Raw genomic sequence first — 22,396 nt, forward strand, 5'->3', positions numbered from 1 at the left:
AACTGAAATATGAGACGACTTTAGTTTCGCTTTGCAACGAAATGAAAATGTTTATCCATTTTTATTTTTTATGAACATTAGTAATTTGGTTTTTTTATGGTATGGGCTAATGAAAATCATTTTAATTTTGCTGTTAGTTATGAACTTATTTATCTACAAGAGTAGACTTCAGTTATGTGTAAGAATAAGATAAAAAGATTAATAGCATTAAGTATATGTTAAGATAGGCAGATTTTTATGTAAATTTAAAAATATACCTGTTGTAGGTTTTACTGAATTTGCAACTAATACAGTCGGAACTAAAGTGCTAGTAAGCTTAGTTGTAGCAGGTGACACTGTTGTACTAGAAACAGTTTTAGTCAATATAGTTGTAGCTTGGGACTGAAAAGCCAAAGTAGTAGGAGAACCAGAAGACACTAAATTGGTTTTTTTAGTTGTATCAACTACTTCCACACTTTCCTCAGAATAATCAGGTATAAAATCTGTTTCTTGAGGATTACTTTCTGTAGTAGTTGTTTCAACAGTTGTTGTTTCTGCGGTAACATTGGCTTTAGTAGTTTCTAAATGTTTTACTGTAGTAGTAGTAGGAGTTTCTGTAATTGAGGCAGTTGCAGATTTAACAATTATTGTTTGCATTTGAGTAGTTAGTACGAGTATGTCTCTAGTAGTATTTGAAGGATTAAAGTGATGAATTAGTATTTGTGATGTAGTATATTGTTTACTACATATTTAAAAATATTTTTATTAGGCCATATCGACGCTGTCAAGCCAAAACGGCATAAACGACATTAACTTGATTTTTCAGGAAACACAAAAAACTGATTATTTTTATTTTTACCAATTCTGCTTATCTGCACAGTGATTCAAAAAAATTGGTGATTTTTTTTCAAATTTTAATATATTGTGAACATTAATGTGGCTGAAAATACTGTCTGAAATAAATTAAAAACTATAAAATGGCGCTTATGTCCAATCAAGATATAACATTGGTGAATATGCCAAACTTACCTCTGGCGTTTGTGTCGATCGCATCGTTGTAAGGTTAGTCAATATGGCGCTTAAAAGGGATATATGCCATTAATGAAAAAAGAAACGAAAATCAAAAATTGTCGTTTATGCCAACAAGAAAAATGATGAAATTACGAAGATTTTTTATAGGGTTTATTTTTTATTAATCAAAAATACATTCTAAGTTAAAAACAAAACCTTAAATTCTTGGTGCTAGGATGTTTTGGTGCTAGGATGAAATACTTAAAAGTAAATATGAAATACTTAAAAGTGGATATCTAATAATAAGTAGTGGACTCTAATTCATAATCACTGTCAATATTTGGTTCAACATGCGTATTGATTTGATTGCTTGTATTTTCCTTATTTTGATCACTACTTATACCGTCATCCAAACCATTATCTGCTGCTAAGTTGAAACATGATGTGAGATCATGACTAAATATTTCTTCTTCTACTGCAACGTCTGGTGGTTCCTCAAAGATGATAATGTCATTGCAATGTTGGCATTATAAATGTCATAAACCTCTAAGGGAAATATAGGGGGATTATTGTCAGTCAGTATATCATTTTGTACTGATTGGGTATATGTTTTATTTTCATTTAGTAAGGTCATTATTTTTTTACTTCTGCTATTCATGTGCAACAAAAAAATGGCATAAACGCCAAAAATCGATCGCCATTTTTAGCTATATAAAATTGATTTGAACTCTATGCTGTAATACAAAATGAATTGTTCATCACACAAGTACAAAGTTACAATAGAATATTTTAAAATAAACTTTTTATTTGCGCAATTTTTAAATAAGAAACCTGCATAAGAATACCATTGAGGAATGGCACTTGTGTCAACCACGATGTAAATATGTAATTTTGGCATAAACGCCTCATAGTTTTTAAAGAAATTCAGTGTGTTTACGCTTCAAAAATCAATACAAATTGAAAATATTGCAAAGGTAGATAATACCATGTTACTTATCCATAAAAATTGTAAAAATACATACCTTTACTATTATTACTGGACCGAAATGTACACAATGATAATCTTACGGGCACTGGCGATTATGTCAATCGGTGTTCACGTCGGTGTTCACGTGCGTGACTAGACTGGCGTTTATAAAAATTTTAAACCTATATTACACCTATTTCACTTTTTCTGCGGTTATTCCGCGTTGACTGTCTGGTGCGGAAATTAAAATCCTATTTTTTAGTGCAGCTAACTAAAAAGTGGTCATTTTGGCGTTTATGCCGTTTTGGCTTGGCAGCGTCGATATGTCAAAAAAAACCCAAAAAGGCAATATTTTTCCGGCCAAACCAAGTGTCACTTTAATAAATTAATATAAATACCACAATATAAAACAACGATTAAAAGTTAAACAAAAATAGTAGTTCGAATTTAAAATATTAGGTTTAGGGGAGTGCATATAGATTTTCACTTCGGAAAAAATCAAACAAGATAGAACTTTTTGTAATTTCATTAAGAAATGTTTAATAAACAACATATCAAAAAGTTCTAGTCGAGAAGTGGGTGCTTCATTTTTTATTAAACAAATGAACTACGAAATTAGACGTTTTTTTAAATAACTCCGAAAATATAAATTTTAGAAAAAAACTAATTTGACCATTGAAAAATTCAGAAAATTTTACAAAAAAAAAACCTGATACAGGGTGTCTGCGTAACTTGGAACCATATGGGAAACTTTTTTAATATCAATTTTACGAAAAAAAGTCATTCTTTATAAAGTGCTCTGCATAGTCTAAAACCTAAGATGCAATCATCAGCTATCAAATTTTGTCAACAGTATACGAAGTATGTGAAAAACTATGAATTTCGCTCAAGAGCAAACTACCTTTATATTTCAAAATATCAAAAAATTTTATTATGAAAAGTTATTTGTAATTAAAAACCATATTCAAATATGCAATAACAGCCTTCTACTTGGAAAAAAAAATTCTAAAATTTTCCTAAATTACCGATTCCGAACATCATTTTTATTTATTAGACAGGTAATAACTCTTTCATTAATAATTTTAGGAAAAAAAGTTATTCTTCATAAAAATCTGTGCATGGTCTAAACCGCAAGCTGCAACCATCAGTTATCCAAGTTTTAATTTTATACGAGGTGTGTGAAATAATATGAATTTAGAAAGAATTCTTTCTAAATTCATATTATTTGACACACGTCGTTCAAGAATTCTTTCTAAATTCATATTATTTGACACACCTCGTATAAAATTAACAAACTTGGATAACTGATGGTTACATCTTGAGGTCTAGACCATGCACAGATTTTTATGAAGAATAACTTTTGTTCCTAAAACTATTAATAAAAGAGTTATTACATGTCTAATAAATAAAAATGATGTTCGGAATCGGCAATTTAGGAAAATTTTAGAAATTTGTTTTTTAAGTAGAAGGCTGTTATTGCATATTTGAATATGGTTTTTAATTACAAATAACTTTTCATAATACATTTTTTTGATATTTTGAAATATAAAGGTAGTTTGCTCTTGAGCGAAATGCATATTTTTTGACATACCTCGTATACTGTTGACAAAATTTGATATCTGATGATTGCATCATAGGTTTTAGACTATGCAAAGCACTTTATAAAGAATGACTTTTTCTCGTAAAATTGATATTAAAAAAGTTTCCCATATGGTTCCAAGTTACGCAGACACCCTGTATAAAGAATTTTCGAAAATTAAATCTGTATCTTCTATAATTTTTTATTTATAACCCTAAAGTCACCCTTCTCACAAACATTGGCGCACTGTAAACTAGCGTACGGAGAAGTGCACGGTTGAGTTATTTTAATGTAATTATTTAACTAATGGATCAAGTGAAATTTTACAAATTGGACATGAAAGAAGAATAATTAAGCTAGCTTATGGTTATAATAAAAAGAAATAAAATGTATGGGCATAAGTACGGTGGGGGCGAAAAATGAGCCTTACATGAATTTTGTTTAAAAATGATTTAAAAATGTGTAACTAATACAATTGTTCTTATAAAACCCTCAATTTTGCACAACTTACCTTTCAAGCATCTTATTAAATAACGTTTCATTAAAAAAAATCTAAAAAATTTAATTCAAATGGTATGACGTCTCAAAAAATGTAATTTTTGAAATCTTCGTAGTTTTATAGAATTACCACCAATTTAAGACGGTATTACTCAAGTCTGAACAGATCTGTTACAGTTTTATAAGTGCTTTTAGAATAAAGCTAAAGCTTAGGTTGTAGTATTTAAAATGCACTAAATTACTTATTAATTATTTTACTTTAGAAATGAAATAGACTATTTCTTATTGAGAAAATTAAGAAAGATAACAAAAATATAATACAAAAACCGAAAATTACCAGCTAAAAAAATGTTTATACAAAGTGATCAAAATTTTTTTCTGTAAATCTTACCTAAAATACATTTAACAATAAGCTTCGACAATAATAAATGTTCAGCAAAAAAATTTTTTTAGCTCTTATACCAGTGGTGCTCAGACTTAGACTGCATGGGATCTACCACATAAACTGCAAGCGTCTAGCGATCGACTGCTATTAGTAGAAAAATTTGAAATTAAAATACGTTATTTCACATTTTTATTTGATAAAAGGTTGTAATTACAGAGAGTTGTAATTAAAGATGTTTTTCATCTTAATTTTACATGGATGTTAATGCACTTCATGAAGTGCATGGCACTTCATATTATCCACAAGTTAGCGCAGTCTCCACCTTTCCCATGTGTATTCTTTCCGTGAATCGCGATCGACTTCAAAAACTTTGGCGATCGACCGGTCGATCGCGATCGACCGTTTGAGCACCGCTGTCTTATACAGTATGTCTGCGTAACTTGGAACCTATTGATAACTTTTTTGTTATCAGTTTTACGAAAAAAGTTATTCTTTATAAAATACTCTGCATCGTATATTATCTAAGATGCAATCACGAAATATCAAATTTAATTAATTTTATACGAGGTATGTCAAAAAATATGAATGTCACTCAAGAGTAAGGTACCGTTACATTTCACAATATCGAAAATTGTTATTAAGAAAAGTTGTTTGGAATAAAAAAAATGTTTTAGTGTTCAATTACATCCTTCTAATTAAAATATTGTGAATAATAAAGGCACTTGACTCTTAAGAAAAATTCATTATTTTTTAAATGCCTCGTACAAAATTAAAAAAGTTTGATATCTAAAGGTTGTATCTTAGATTTCAGACCAGGAAGAGCATTTTATGAAGAATAACTTTTTTCGTAAAAGTGATAATAAAATAGTTATCGTAATGGTAGTAAAATGATGATGAGTATCCGTAATTTGAGAAAAAATTGAAAAAAAAATTCCGATTAGGATGATTTAATTGTATATTAAACCATAGTTTTTAATTTCAAACAACTTTTTATAATAGCATTTTTGATATTCTGGAATATAAAGGTACTTTACTCTTTAAATAAATTCATATTTTTGACACAACTCGTATAAAATTGATTAAATTTGATATCTGAGAGTTGAGTTTTAGATTTTTGACTATCCAGAGTATTTTATGAAGAATAACTTTTTTTCGTAAAATTGATAATAAAAAAGTTTTCCATGTGGTCCCTAGCTACGCATACATACTGTGCAAGAGCTTCTGTATAAGAATTTTCAAATTGCAATGCCATATTCGGATTCAGCATAATCAAAAACAAAATAGAAACATATTTGATCAAAGTAAAATGATAAATTTAACGATATTTTTAAAATTATTTATACAAAACAATTGTTACTGTTTAAACAATTAATAAACAATTAGCGGCCAAGTCTGCGAGTAGAACTTTTTACTTTAACATGTATATAAACTGACAAAAAAAGTTTTAGAAAAATATAAGCTTGTTTTAATTTTTCCGAAACAATGCATATTTTCGTTCTAATTGCACTCCCATAGTTTATAATTTTTTCAGTCCATATAACTAAATAAATCTAATCAATTATTTATTAGGTATTGAAAAGCTGTAATAGATTTTTGGTTAATTTGATTAGCTGTGTTTAGTGCAGTAGAAGTAGGCTTACGTTATTAGTAATAATGAAAATTTTAGTTTTAGAAATTGTTGATAACAAATCATATGTATATCAATAGAAATACTAAATTTATATAGAACATAGTGTATGGCAATCAAGAAAAAAAAAGTACCACCTAAATTGAAAGTAAGCAAACACTACTGATGCCGTCCTCTGAAGCACTCTAATAGTACATGGAATTTGTCTCCAACTCAAGATCATGCATACGATGTAAACCTAGGTTGTACTGGATTTGGAAAAATTAAGGATTTTTTAGGTACATCCTGGTGATGGCCTATGATGGTGAAACACTCATAAGAAAAACAGTGAGTAAACTACAAGTTAAAGAAAGTGCAATGGGATGAATGATGTTAAGGGTTTCACTGCGTGTTAGAATACCTGATGTAACTAAACGCAGAAGCTCAGCGACAGTTCGGGTAGTAAGAGCAGTTGTATAAACTGCAACTATAAAGAAAGACAAGATATGACAAATTTTGTCACGTGCAAAAATTTTACCGATCAAAATGATTGTTGCTCGTAAATGAAAATCAGACCGACTTAATAAGCACTGGACAGAAATTACGTTTATAATGTGTCCATATAAGACAAAGGACAGAAAGTAAGTTGTGTAAGATAGCAAACATAAATTAAGAGGTACTCGTAGTAAAATAGGAACTAAAAGTTGGAGGTTCAATTAGCTGCACTATATACAGAACATGTCAATGTAATAGAGAAATACTGATGGTCCAAAGACGAGATGCTTTTAACAAAACAAAGCAGAAGAACTAATACAAAAAGGTATAAAATACTAATATAGGAGACGTAAACCTAGTAAAACATATTGAGCAATAGTTTTACAGAAACAGAAACCTATTGAAACTGGAAAACTAATCTTTTTATTTTATTATGATGTGGACCAATAAAAATCATTTAATTTTTGCTGTTAGTTGTTAAATGGTTTATCTACAACAGTAAACTTAAGTTAATTTATTATAAGAATAAGATAAAAATATTAATAGCATTATATGTTAAGATTGGCAGATTATTATTTAAGTTTAAAAATATACCTGTCGTAGGCTTTACTGAAGTTTTAGGTAATATAATAGGAATTAAAGTCGTAGTAAGCGAAGTTGTAGCAGATGACACTGTTGTACTAGAAACAGGTGTAGTAAATCTAGTTGTAGCTTGTGTCTGCGAAGCCAAAGGACTATTTGGTTGGGAACTAGAACTTGGTAAATTGTTTCCATTGGTTGTAACAATTTCTGTAGTTGTATCTGAAGAACCACCACTAATATTTGTTTCTTGAGGATTACTTTCTGTTGTTGTAGGTAAAGTAGTTGTTTCAACAGTTGTTGTTTCTGTGGTAGTAGTTTCTGTAATTGAGGTAGTTGTTGGTTCAACAATTATTTGCATTTGAATATTTAGTAAAATAAGCCTGAATTAGGAGTACAAAAAAAAGTTTATTAATAGCAAACTGAAAATTTGTTAATAGCTTAACGGCGTCTAGTCGGATAAATGTTGATGCATGGGAACACTAGAATAGGGGATGTTGGTAATAAATTATTAGCAGTCGAATTTTTGCATGAGAGTGTAATGAAAGGGTAACAAATCAATTGGAAGTTCTGTCCGGCAAAATACTTGGAACGTTTTCGTAGTCTGAAGTTCAAAACCTGTTACCTGTTCCACAATTAAAACTTCCCCTATTCCAGTGTTCCCGTACAGCAAAGTTTGTCCGACTATACACCGTTAAGCTATTAACAAATTTTCAGCTTGCTATTAATAAACTTTTTTTTGGTACGCGGGATCCAGACCTACAAGTAGTTCTGTAGTAGAATTCAAAGGATGAATAAAGTTATGAATCAGTATTTATGATGTGATATATTGTTAATTGCATATTTAAACAAGCTGAAAATTGCGAGCGTTATCATAACGAAAACTTTGTTTATTTACGTATTTTAATTCATAAGATGGAAAATTGCTATTATGAAAAGTAGTTTAGAATTAATAATTATGTTTTAATGTGGAATTATATCATTCTAATAATTTAAATGTTATGAACTGTAAAGGTAGTTTACTCTTGATCGAAATTAATATTTTTTATATACCTCGTATAAAATTAATAAAATTTTATATATGATGGTTGCATCATAAATCTTAGAACATGAAGAGCTTTTTATGAAGAATAACTTTTTCTTCGTCAAATTAAAAATAAAAGAGTTATAAATTAAAATGTTGTTGGTATCCATGCTTTGAGAAAAATCTTAAAAATATTTTTTTCCACTAGAAGGATGTAATTGCACATATCAGACCATAATTTTTTATACCAAACAATATTATTTCATATACTGTCGGTTCGCTAAACTCAGACACAACTGGCTAGTGATTTTAGTCAATAATTTTGCCAATTGGGCAAAAAAAATGATTACTAATTAGTTAATACTTACTAAATAATTAGTAATTTTGTCACAAAAATTCGCAAAAAACAAAAAAATTGCCTACTAAAATCACTAGCCAGTTGTTGTGTCGAGTTTAGCTAACCGACTATATTTTAATTTCATAGCAAATGGAACAGTCAATTTATCATAAAGGGGAGGACGTGTACTCGTATAAACCTTTTTAAAGCTGTTAATAAATTATTGCTTTTAAAATATACTCAAATTGTATTTTTGAACATCTTATTTATTTTATATAATAATTAAATTAACTATCAAATGTCATTGATGCTTTATTAGTACTTAATTTAAAATTTAGTTTGACATTCACGAAGTGTCAAACTCAAATGTCAATAACCTATGCTTTGCTTAACAAATCGAGATTAAATTAAAAAACTAGCCTACTTAATAGCAACGATTTCAGCTGGACGTGTAGTGTGTCGGCACAAAATAATACGATTGTAACGTCACATTTTAGAATTTGAGTTCAATTATCTCGAAGACGGTTAGAAATATCGAAATGCCGTTTTCAGATTTGGATTCAGAAGAAAAAACTACATAAGAATCCATCGATAAATCTGATCTGAGTATTGCAGGAGCGGCAACGCAATAACACACACACTTCTGCCAATTTATAAACGAAATGTTTTCGTTGAAAAATATTTTGTTAATGTATATCGCAAAAACCCCAAAAAGATAAAATTTTCCCACCAAACCAAGTTACTTTATTAAATTAATATAAATATCAACTAATCGTTAAACAGAATTAGTAGCTAATTTGAATTTAAAATGTTATGTTTAAGGAATAAAAATTGAAGGTTCAAAAATGAGATGCTTTTAATAAAACTAAGCAGAAAACTAATACAACATGGTATAAAATATAGGAGAAGTAAACTTAATAAAACGTAATTATAACAAACGTATTTATTAACAAAAGTGTTATAGAAACATAAACCAAATAATGAAATCAAAAACTAAAAATGAAACTGAAATTAATATTTTTATTATAGTATGGACTAGTGAATATCATTTTAGTTTTATTGTTAGTTGTTAATCTTGTTAACTAGTTTATCTACAATAGTAAACTTAAGTTATTTATAAGAATTAGATAAAAATATTAATAGCATTATATGTTAAGATAGGCAGATCTTTACTGAAGTATAAAAATATACCTGTCGTAGGCTTTACTGAAGTTTTAGGTAATATAATCGGAATTAAAGTCGTAGTAAGCTTTGTTGTAGCAGATGACACCGTTGTACTAGAAACTGGTGTAGTCGATCTAGTTGTAGCTTGTGTCTGCGAAGCCAAAGGACTATTTGGTTGGGAACTAGAACTTGGTAAATTGTTTATATTGGTTGTAACAACTTCTGTAGTTGTATTTGATGAACCACCACTAATATTTGTTTCTTGAGGATTACTTTCTGTTGTTGTAGGTAGAGTAGTTGTTTCAACAGTTGTTGTTTCTGTGGTAGGAGTTTCTGTAATTGAGGTAGTTGTTGGTTCAACAATTAAATGCATTTGGATATTTAGTACAATAAGCTTGAATTAGGCGTACCAAAAAAAGTTTATTAGTAGCAAACAGAAAATTTGTTAATAGCTTAACGGTGTCTAGTCGGATAAATGTTGATGCATGGGAACACTGGAATAGGGGAAGTTTTAATTCTGGAATGTGATTTTATTTGTGGAATTGGTCAGCCTGACAAGTTTATAATTGTGAAAACTAGCAGGTTGTTAAGTTTATTCATTAGCAAACTTTATTATAATACATACATATATGAAAAGATGTTTTTTCGACAAATATGTTGGGCATTTTAATAAGTTCGACACGTAGAACATGTCAAATGAGAGGAATTATGTTGGTGATAAATTAGCAGTCTAATTTTTGCATGAGAGTTTAATGAAAGGGTAACAAATCAATTGGAAGTTCTGTCCGGCAAAATACATGGGACGTTTTCATAGTCTGAAGTTCGAAACCTGTAACCTGTTCCACAATTAAAACTTCCCCTGTCCCAGTGTTCCCGTACATCAAAGTTTGTCCGACTATACACCGTTAAGCTATTAACGAATTTTCAGCTTGCTATTAATAAACTTTTTTTTGGTAAGCGGGATCCAGACCTACAAGTAGTTCTGTAGTAGAATTCAAAGGATGAATAAAGTGATGAATCAGTATCTATGATGTGATATATTGTTAATTGCATATTTAAAAATATTTTGTTAAGGTATATCGCAAAAAACCCCCAAAAAGACAAAATTTTCCGACCAAACCAAGTTACTTTATTAAATTAATATAAATACCAACTAATCGTTAAACAAAATTAGTAGATAATTTGAATTTAAAATGTTATGTTTAAGATAGGAATAAAAATTCAAGGTTCAATTAGCTGCACTATATACAGAAAATGTTAAAATGAAATACTGATGGTTCAAAAATGAGATGCTTTTAACAAAACTAAGCAGAAAACTAATAGAACATGGTATAAAGTACTTATATAGGAGAAGTAGGTAAACTTAGTAAAACGTATTGAATAAAAGTGTTACAGAAACGTAACCTAATAATGAAATGAAAAACCAAAAATGAAACTGAAATTAATATTTTTATTATAGTAGGGACTAGTGAATATCATTTTAGCTTTATTGTTAGTTGTTAATCTTGTTAACTAGTTTATCTACAAGAGTAAAAGTTATTTATAAGAATAGGATAAAAATATTAGTAGCATTATATGTTAAGATAGGCAGATCTTTACTTAAGTATAAAAATATACCTGTCGTAGGCTTTACTGAAGTTTTAGGTAATATAATCGGAATTAAAGTCGTGGTAAGCGTAGTTGTAGCAGATGACACTGTTGTACTAGAAACAGGTGTAGTCGATCTAGTTGTAGCTTGTGTCTGCGAAGCCAAAGGACTATTTGGTTGGGAACTAGAACTTGGTAAATTGTTTATATTGGTTGTAACAACTTCTGTAGTTGTATCTGATGAATTATCACTAATATTTGTTTTTTGAGGATTACTTTCTGTTGTTGTTGGTAGAGTAGTTGTTTCAACAGTTGTTGTTACTGCGGTAGGAGTTTCTGTAATTGAGGTAGTTGTTGATTCAACAATTGTTTGCATTTGAATAGTTAGTACAAGCAGTTCTGTAGAATTATTCATAGTATTAAAGTTTTGAATCAGTATTGATGTTGTAATATCTTGATTATTGTTAAAAAAGCAAACTTTCCAACTAAACCAAGTGTAACTTGATTAAATTGATATAAATACCAACTAAGCTTTATAAACAAAATAATAAGTAGATAATTTTATTAAAAATGTTAGGTTTATAAATTTTCACATTATATAAGTAAATAAAGCTAATTAGTTATTGATTAGTTATTGATAAACTATAATAGATTCAATTTTTGTTTTGATTAATTTGATTAGTTGTGTTTGGTGCAATAGAAGTGGTTTTATATTATTATTAGTAATGGATACATTTTTAGTTTTAGATATTATTGTTAACAAATTAGGTGTCAATAGAAATACTAAATTCATAGAAAACCCAGTGTATAGGAATCAAGGAAAAAAGCCTTACAATATTCATAATACCACCTGAATTAAAAATAAGCAAATACAATTGATGACATCTCCGAGAGCCCTCTACCAGTACATGGCAATTTTTTCCAACTTAGGATCATGCATATGATGTAAACCTAGCGTGGGCTGCATTTGGAAAAATAAAGGATATTTTTAGGTAAAAGATTCCAATGTGTCTGAATTTATCAGTGCATCCTGCCGGCGATGACCTAGGGTGCAGAAATTCTAACACTTAGGCCCGGTTTTTCAGTGACTGGTTAAAATTTTGGTTAGTGCTTTTAAAGCGTTAGGCTTTTCAGTGCTTCTAAACTAAATTAAAAAAATCTCGGTGAGCTAACCACTTTTTTTCTTATGTTGGCTGCAGTAATTGTACTTGTACACGTGCATATCGAGAAATTATGATAAATTTGACAGAATAATAAAAACAATTTTATAACCAAATTAAAAATATTATTAAAATATTCATTTGATTCATAATATCTACCTCGGTTTTATAACAGAAGAGACTATTTACAATTACTGGGACGATTTAGACTTCTTTTGTCGATTTCGCCTGTCAAAGACCACGGTGGTACCGCTATTAGGAACAGATTGACCAGGACATAAGAAGTTCAACTGTTTGACAAGTCAATCTCTTCTGTCAGGCAATTCTCAAAATAAACAAATTCGACTCTAATGCATTCACTGCACCTACGCGCAAGCGTAACCAAAAAATTCGGAGTTAAACCACCTAATGGGTATCGGTTAAAATATCGGTCAATTTAAACTGGTTTAAACGGTAACCTAGAACTGAAAAATTGATTAACCATAAATATTTCGGTGACCGAAAAATAAATAGGTTAACCCATCACTGAAAAACCGGCCCTTACAAGAACAATAGTGAGTTAAATATCTACAAATTTAGGAAAGTGCAATGGGGTGCAAATTTTAAAGCGTTTCTCTCCGTACTAGAATAATTAATGCTACTATAAGCAAAAGCTCAGGAGCAACAGACGACATTGAAATAATAGCAGCACTAAAATGGAACTGGATAGGTCATGTAGGAAGAGCAGTTAAGTAAACTTCAACTGTAAAAAACACAAATTATAGAAAATCTTATCATATGCAAAAATTGTACCGATTACAACGATTGTTGCTCGTGAATGAAAATCAGTCCAACGTAATATGCACTGAGCAGAAATTCTATAAAAATAATGTGTCCCTATACGATAAGGGAAAACAAGTAAAAAAATGACAATATGACAAGTATGACACGATTCCCGTGAGAAAGCTGTAAGCAGTCTCTTGAACGATCTTCGTTAAATAGCACGATCATCGCCGCAGTCAAACAATTATACAATAAAGCAACATCAAAAATCAAACTAAACAACACCTTATGAGAAGAATTTCCAGTAACAAAAGGATTACGACAAGGATGTTGCCTCTCTCCAATACTATTTTAAGATCTATTTAAATGGAACACTTTAACACTAGAGAAAATCTTGTTCAGGAATGGGGATCCAACTTGCGACGACACAACATTGTCTACTCTACATTTTGAGGACGACCAAGTCGTACTAGCATCAGATAAGGAAGATTTAGAATTCATGACGAGACAATTTTTCTAAACATATTTATGAAGATGAAGAGTGGGGCCTTTCTGTAAACAGAAACAAAACACAATACACTTATGCATCGGGAATGAAGTAGAAGATCTAATGGTTAACGAACATAAAACAATCAAGAACTGTGAGAAATATATTTGGGAACAAGAATCAACAAGAGTGGGCGTACCGAAAAAAAGATAGAGCAAAGGATCGTAAAAGGAAAAATGATGATTGGATGCCTAAACCCTATGCTGTGGTCAAAAAATATCTAATTAGAGAAAACATCTCATCTTTAACTCCATCTTTAAAACTGTAATGTTCTATGGATGCGAAATATGGAAACTTACTAAATCCCTGGAACGACGCCTACTTGCATTGGAAATAGACTTCTGGAGAACGCTTGAAAGAATACAAAATGACCAAATCAGAAATATAATGGGAGTCAAGTCAACCATCATAGACGAAATTCAAAGGAGACACCTGATCTGGTATGGTCATCTAGAAAGAAAGGAAGGCGATAGGCTGCCAAAACAAATTTTAAAATGGACACCTTCAAAGGGAAAGAAGGAAGAGAGGAAGGCCGAAATAATTCTGGCTAGGCGGCATTCAGACGGACATATCGAAAAGAAATCTTCAACCTGGCAAATGGAACGACTGACGAAGCTGGAAATTGGTAACCGGAAGGCGAAGAAAGCTATAAATAACCGAGATAATAATAATAATAAAGTAAGAGGTTAAATGTCTTTATAACAGGAAAATACTGATGATTCAAAAATGAGATGCTTTTAACAAAACTAAGCACAAATGAATACAAAATCGTATGAAATATTATTATAGGAAACGAAAACCTAGTAAAACATATTGAACAAAAGTGCTACAGAAACATAAACCTATTGAAACTGGAAAGCTATATAATATTTTTATTTTTTAGTGAAAATCATTTTAATCTTGCTGTTAGTTGTCAACTAGTTTACCTACAACAGTAAACTTAAGTTATTTATAAGAATAAGGTAAACAATATTAACAGCAAAAGACTAATTTTTCAATCTAATAGCACATAAAAAACATAAAAAAATGTTACCCTACATCCTACCAGATTGAACAAAATGGGAACCTTCTCTGGTAACACCTCCGAGGCTTCTACAATTTGCAAGCCATAACGGATGATGAGGAAATTTTACAATTTATAATTCAAGTTAATAATATTAATAGCATTATATGTTAAAACAGGCGGATTTTGATTTAGGTTTAAAAATATACCTCTTGTAGGCTTTAGTGAAGTTTCAGCTAATTTAGTCGAAATTGAAACCGCATAAAGCGCAGTTGTAGCAGATGACACTATTGTACTAGAAACAGGGGTAGTAAATATAGTCGAAGATTGTGTCTGCGAAGCCAAAGCACTATTCGGTTGGGAACTAGAACTTGGTAAATTGTTTTTATTGGTTGTAACAGCTTCTGTAGTTGTATCTGGAGAACCACCTGTAATATTTTTTTCTTGAGGATTACTTTCTGTTGTTGTAGGTAGAGTAGTTGTTTCAACAGTTTTTAATTTAACAATTGTCTGCACTGGAGTTGATACAGTATCGACTGTAATTTTTTGTGTAGTGGGAGAAAATGTGGTTAACTTTGATTGAGTGGTTGCTACAGTACTAGTTCCAGTACCAGTAGTAACCACTTTATCACTAGTTTTTGAAGCAAGCGTAGTCGTACCTGGTACAAATGCTGGTGTTTTTGCAGATTCCTGGTTATTAGGGTCTTTTTCTTCTGGCTTGTGGGTGTTTCTATGGGTTGTTGTAGAGACATTTTTACTTTTTTCGCCTGTTATAAATCCATTTAAGTGTGCTGAATGTTCACTAAAACACAAAATATTTTAGTTTTTATAAAATTATTTACCAGTTTCCTACAAATATTAAGCGGATGCAAAAACGTGGAGGAGTAATAAACTGTTCATTATCCCTATTTAGCATTTAAGTTACAGAATAAAATATTAATAGGTACCATTACATGCTTAATTATTCAAAATTATTCGAAGTTACTATTTGTGCTGGGAATGAACCATAATTTTAGTTTAAAATACTTTTATACAGAAGATAAATCATAATAAAAGAAAAATAATGTTGCTAAAAATATTTAGGATACTTTCGTACCAAAATTTTGCAAAAAAGATCTATTATATGGTATGCATGTGGAAAGTGCCCACTTATTAAGAAGAAAGCGAGAAGATTTGAATGTGCATGGTACGTTGTACAGTAGTTAAAAGTGTGTGTGTATTGCGAAAAATGTGGAATGCGCAACCCAGCGTTGAAATCAGGATCGTCTTGATCCTGATCATCCCACGGGAAAAACAAGAGTGTATGGACAACAAGTTTCTGTATGTTTATTTTCAATCAGTGGTGTACGACCGCTCGTTGGATATTTCATATTATTGAGCATTTTATGGAAAAACAAACAGTGTATTATGAATCATGAGTGATCTAAGGACAATATCAAGATATTTTATTACTGAATTCCTAGAGCTTAACAGAAGTTATCCCTGTTTAAGGCAAATTAAAGATAATGCATATTTCTTTAACACACGTAACTGCCATTAATAAAAGATCTTTTTTTGACGTCATGTACACTTTAACCGTACTTATAAATTAAAAGCAAAAGTACTGGTGTATGTCGGCTTGGAGAGTGGTTGGCTTGGTTTATCTTACTGCAAGCTACAAGTGAAAAAATATTGTAAATTGAGTTAAGTGCACAAAATATTACTAGATAGTAATAAAATTTTAGTGGGAAAGAGATACAGGTGAATTAAACTACTGGTGGCGACATATCGCAGGTTCTAGTTTGACCACTTACGAAATATTTAAAAAGAGTTTGCGGCAAACAGTTATAAGTACACTTGTATGTCTTTGTCTATATGGTATTGGATATTAAAAAGTCACAAAGTATTAATTGGCAAAGAGAAACAAGTGCGAACATTTTTTCACAATTTCAAATATTTTGAATGAAAATAAATACTAACTTTACAAAAGCTTTTACATTTAGATAAATAAAATGTATAAAATTAATTCAAAATAAGTCCATAAGTGATTAATTCGCTGTAGAATTTACTATGTAAATTTAATTTTGGTTTCGTTTTTCTCAATTAAAGCATTTTATCACTTATACCCCTTAGCATCTAATCTACTCAAATGAAAATTATTTTATGAACTATTTTGAATTAGTGTATAACTACATGAATTACTATTCACAGTCGTTAATATAATACCAAATACTATGGACGTTCATACGTATATATTCAACGTCCATAGTATTTGATAATAGTCTATACGTCATCATCATCAGTTCCCCCAACATCACCGGAAGAAATCAACGAACACATCCGAAACAGTTCACCGAGAAAAGCACCTGGTCCAGACGAAATAACAAACAGAGCCCTAAAGTATTTGCCCAGATAAGCTATAGTGTACTTCACAAACATAGTGAACGCGATACTAAGATTTAAGATATTCCCGAACAGGTGGAAAATGGCCCACGTCATTATGATCCCAAAACCTGGTAAGAACCACACATTCCCGCAGAACTACAGGCCAATCAGCTTACTTCCAGCGATCAGCAAGATAGTGGAAAGAATCATTCTTAGCAGACTGCAAGCGGAAACAAATAGATTAAACATTATCCCAGAAGCTCAATTCGGATTCAGAGCAGAGCACTCCAGCGAGCTACAAGTACTCAGACTAACCGAGTACATAGCAGCTGGATTCAACGACAGGCAGTACACTGGAGCAGCGTTCCTGGACGTAAGCAAAGCGTTCGACAGAGTATGGCATAAGGGGCTTCTAAACAAAATGAGGGCTACGAGTACAGCGGGGCTATGACGAGGCTAATCTCGTCGTACTTAGGCGGCCGGAGTTTCAGGGTTCAGATAGGACAAGTCCTCTCCGAACTCGGGAACCCGGAGGCTGGAGTACCCCAAGGAGCGGTCCTGTCACCCCTGCTGTACACGATATATACCGCTGACGTACCTAGAACACCAGGTACCCTTATGAGCCTATACGCCGACGACACAGCGATAGCGGCCAAACACAGAAATGTAGATATAGCAGTGACCAACCTGCAAACAGCACTACAAGAAATAGAGGAATGGAGTATAAAATGGAAGATAGCCATCAACTCGGAAAAGACACAAGCGGTTCTATACAAGAAAGGAAGACAACAACCAGAGGAACAGCTGACGGTACAGAACACCCCCATCGAGTGGAAAAACGAAGCTAAATACCTAGGAGTCATCATGGACAAAGGATTAACCTTCCAAAAACATGTAGAAGCGACAGTCCATAAGGCCAACATAGCGAAAGCAACACTAAGAGGACTTACAGGCGGAAAAAGCAAATTAAGACTAAAAACAAGGTTAAGATTGATAAACAGCATTATACTACCGGTATTAACATACGCATCTCTCGCATGGGGACAAGCATGTAACACCCACAAAAAGAAGATCCAAGCGGTCCACAACAGCAGCTTGAGAGAAGCCGCCAGAGTCCCAAGATATGTAGCAGAAAGATTCCTGTTCAGAGAACTCCAACAGGTGAGAGTCACCGAAATCATGACAGACAAAGCAAGGGTCAAATTCGCGGAACTGGAGCACCACCCAAGTCATATACTGCGAGAGATGATAAGGTATGATGAGTTCCACCGATGGAAGCACAGAAGACCGAAACAGCAAATAGTGGAATAAAGTGATCAAAAGTGAAAAGTGATAGTAGTCAGTTCGTAGCTCAAAAACAAGTGCCGAAGATAGCGTTACATACGGGGATCCAACACCACGATCACCTTCAAGGTAAGACAATTATAGAAAATTATAGAAGGGCGCAGGCCCCCAAAAAAATATATATAAAAAAATAAAAAAGGCGTAACCCCCCAAAAAAATATAAAAAACCAAAAAAAAAAACACATAAAAACTCGAGCAACAAGTCATTGGGCGGAGCCCAATAGGGCTCAGCACGATGACTTGGGGCCCAAGCAAGCAATTTTTAGTACCGCGGTTAAGTAAGTAAGACGATAAAGGCATAGAGCGCATCACGCTGAGCCTAAGATTTTTGCATTCGATTAGGGTACCACATGGAATCTTATTACCCAGGATTCCATTGTGAAGAGCATTTGGCTACGATAGTTGTGCCCTCATCGCGCATCAGCGTGCTATGGGGGGAAAAGGGATGGCCTGGGGCATTGGAGCGAGGTGGGGTGATCCCTGTTTACACTCGGGTCAAAACACCTCGCCCCAATGAATTGTTACACCCGAATGTACTCTTTCGAGAGGGTGGACATTCCCACAGGTCGGGTTAAATCAAATTGCTTGCTTGCTTGCATCATCATCAGTTGGCACTGCAGCCTTCATGAGCATTGGCACGCCTCAAAACATTCTTTCGTTATTCCCTGTGGAGTGTCTTCTCCTACTAATTCCTTATATTATTCCAATGCAGATTAGACCAGGGCGCATCTGTAAAAATATTAGTACATTTGGACGTTGAGAGGTGACTCAAATTTTTTTGCAGAAATTATTTGAAAATAAATCAAATAATACTATTTGAGTTATCCTCCCTCTCAAAAAGGTCCGGAACATTGTTTAAATAATCAAAATGTCAAAAAATTAAGGAATGATTCGATTTTTTTCTTGGTTTTTTTATTATAACTTTAAAAATATTCATTTTCGAGAAAAGTTGTACTTATATAAAAGTTGCGTAATTAAATTTTCTACAATATAGAATTGGTTAAAAATTTAAAAAATAGCCACCCTTGTTGCAAAATAGCAATAATTGCGAAAAAAAACATACAAAAACAAGTATTCGCATTTTACGTTTTTCAACCATTTATGCTACACTTAGGACCTTTATATTTCACCCAGAAAAACTATATGATACAGTAAAACAATACTGTAAATTTCATTAAGATCGGTTCAATAGATTTTGCAAAATAAATTTTGCAATCCAGCTTTCGTAAAAAAATTCATTTTTTCAAAATGTTACAGGACTGAAAATAAAGCAGATAGCAAGTTGAAATTTTTATTGCGTATAGAAGTGTCCTGTACCTTTCATTTTCAATTTTGTAAAATTAAAATCAATTAATTTTTACTGCGTCAGGAATTTTTTAAATAAACATTAATTATTGGTGCTACGCGCAGGACAGCGGATAGTTTGCTCTGATTGGGCATTCCAGTGACCTTTCATAATGATTGATACATTTTAATTTTTATTACATTTCGATGTAAATAAATAAATTTGTTTATTGCAAAATAAAAACACATACTCTATCCTTTGAAATAACACTTGTATTAGCAAAAACTTTCTTTGTTCATATATTTTAACTTAAAAATAAAAGTTTATTATTTTTAAACATATGCAATTGTTTAAACAATATTTCTCAAACAATAATAAAATTAGTTTGATTTTTGTGGAATTCAAATATTAAAATACAACAAAATATAGAGTCAGAAAATAATATATTAGATAAAGATTGGAAGAAATTTTGGTGGAAATCAACTTGTGTGAACACCGCTGTCATGCGCGTAGCACCAAAAATTATTGTTTATTTAAAAAATTTTCTGACGCCGCGGTAATTCATCGATTTTAATTTTGCAAATTGCAGATGAAAGGTACAGTACACTTCTATAAGCAAAAAAAATTCAACTTGCTATCTGCTTTATTTTCAGTCCTGTAACATTTTGAAAAAATGATTTTTTTTTGCGAAAGCTAGATTGCAAAATTTATTTTGCAAAATATATTGAACCGATCTTTATAAAATTTACAGTATCGTTTTACTGTATCATAAAGTTTTTCTGGGTGAAATATGAAGGTCCTAAGTGGAGCATAAATGGTTGAAAAACGTAAAATGCGAATACTTGTTTTTGTATGTTTTTTTTTTTCGCAATTATTGCTATTTTGCAACTAGGGTAACTATTTTTTAAATTTTTAACCAATTCTATATTGTGGAAAATTTAATTACGCAACTTTTATGTTAGTACAACTTTTCTCGGAAATTAATACTTTTAAAGTTATAATCAAAAAAACGAAGAAAAAAATCGAATTTTTCCTTCATTTTTTGACATTTTGATTATTTAAACAATGTTCCGGACCTTTTTGAGAGGGAAAATAATTCAAATATTATTATTTGATTTATTTTCAAGCAATTTCTGCAAAAAAATTTGAGTCACCTCTCAACGTCCATCTCAAAACAGATGCGTCCTGGACTACATCGTCCAACAAAGTATTTATTTGTTATTAAAAAGATATTTCGTTTCAAGACAAACACATAAACATTTTTCGTTTTTATTTTTTAGGTGTTAAGTTAATTTCTTTAGGTGTTAAATTTATACAAAAAAATAAATATTACTAAAAACTAGGAATATAATAAAATCTGGATATAATATACTCACCCCGTGTCATTGGTTGGAACTGGCGTTGTGGATAACTGTAACAGTAAAATGGGTCTACAAAATTTGCACAAATATAACAGTTATGTATGATTTGATTAAACATATAAGTCATATTTTTCTCAAGCTATTTAGTTGTAAAATAGGTCAATAGGTGTTTAATTTAGTTATGATTTTTATTTTGAGAACGATTTCCGAAGTAAAAATCAAATCGTCAAAATTAACTTATTTTAGAAACAGTGGCGTAGCGTGAGTGTCGGCCGCCCGGGGCGGAAGACAATTTTGCCGCCCTCTTATTTGGGTATTTTAATTTATTGTGTACTATACATTACATACATTAATTATAGAGAACTTTTCGGCGAAACCAGTCATCATTATTTTGCATTATACAGGTTGGATTTTAAATAAAAAAGTTTATCCAAGTTTTCCAATCACGTTTATTAATACAAAAATTCTTTTACTTTAACCAATTAGATACATTGATATAACTTAGGTACCTATATCACTTAGACATTGATTAATAAACACAACACTGGGTAAGTTTATAAGCAATGCATAAGATGAGGTACACCTTGACGATCGACAAAATTAAAAAATAAAATCAATTTTTGATTAGAACTAGAACGATACTATAATGTTATATTTTTATTTTTATTGAAAGGTAATATGTTAGAAGTAAAAACAAAATTTCCGTCTTCAATTAAAAATTTATACGTCTACTTTTTTAACCGTCGTAATGCGGTGCTTATATTATTACGTAAACAACGGTGCGGGGTGCATTTGCACCCCATCTGTATATCCATTTTTTTTATATGTGAGCGTCAGGGACTTTGATTTGAAAGATAATTAGGACTTGTTTATTATAGTATGAAACATAATTTTACACACAAAGTACCCATTTCTTCTTAAAAAAAAAGATTATCGTTACAAGATAAACACATGCAATTTTTCAGAGTGAGCAACACAAAGATTTTACCCATAATACAGTTATGTCGGGACTTTCAGTCTTTTTCTCTGACATAAGTAACACCGAACTTGTCCCGTAGTTCTGTTAGCTTCAAGTGGAACACCAGAATGGTCCAATTCAGGATATGAAATTTTCATCAATTGCACAATACAGTAATTTTTCCAAAAAATCACGTAAACGTAAAGCGTTTTAGATGCTGCAATGGGTGTAATGTGTTTAGAATTGAATTTAATGCGAATAAAGAAGTGGACAAAATTCAAAAAAAATTATTAAAAAAGATAGGTGAGAAAAACGAGGTCTGGGGTGCAGCTGCACCCCGCACCGCCTTACGAGGGTTAACAGTAAAGTGTTTTATTGCAACGTCAATATCTCTCGCATCA

General features: G+C 31.4%; 1 protein-coding gene across 10 annotated transcripts in view; it reads right to left on the bottom strand.

Annotated features, from left to right (window-relative positions):
* The window catches only part of LOC114336077 (uncharacterized), a 161,000-nt gene that overhangs the window by 97,364 nt on the left and 41,240 nt on the right, over window positions 1-22,396 (bottom strand). For 2 of the 10 annotated variants that reach the window (XM_028286411.2, XM_028286402.2), the window contains exons 2-8: window positions 21,053-21,087; window positions 15,343-15,485; window positions 14,893-15,111; window positions 11,242-11,547; window positions 9,652-9,957; window positions 7,115-7,420; window positions 258-593 (exon numbers count right to left, since the gene is read on the bottom strand). In XM_028286411.2, the coding sequence (XP_028142212.2) occupies window positions 258-593; window positions 7,115-7,420; window positions 9,652-9,957; window positions 11,242-11,547; window positions 14,893-15,111; window positions 15,343-15,485; window positions 21,053-21,087 (1,651 nt within the window). The remainder of the gene's footprint in view (window positions 1-257; window positions 594-7,114; window positions 7,421-9,651; window positions 9,958-11,241; window positions 11,548-14,892; window positions 15,112-15,342; window positions 15,486-21,052; window positions 21,088-22,396) is intronic. The other 8 variants (XM_028286436.2, XM_028286453.2, XM_028286418.2 and 5 more) reach the window with 7 other exon arrangements.

Source organism: Diabrotica virgifera, chromosome 1, assembly GCF_917563875.1.
Source record: "Diabrotica virgifera virgifera chromosome 1, PGI_DIABVI_V3a".
Taxonomy (NCBI): Eukaryota; Metazoa; Arthropoda; class Insecta; order Coleoptera; family Chrysomelidae; genus Diabrotica; species Diabrotica virgifera.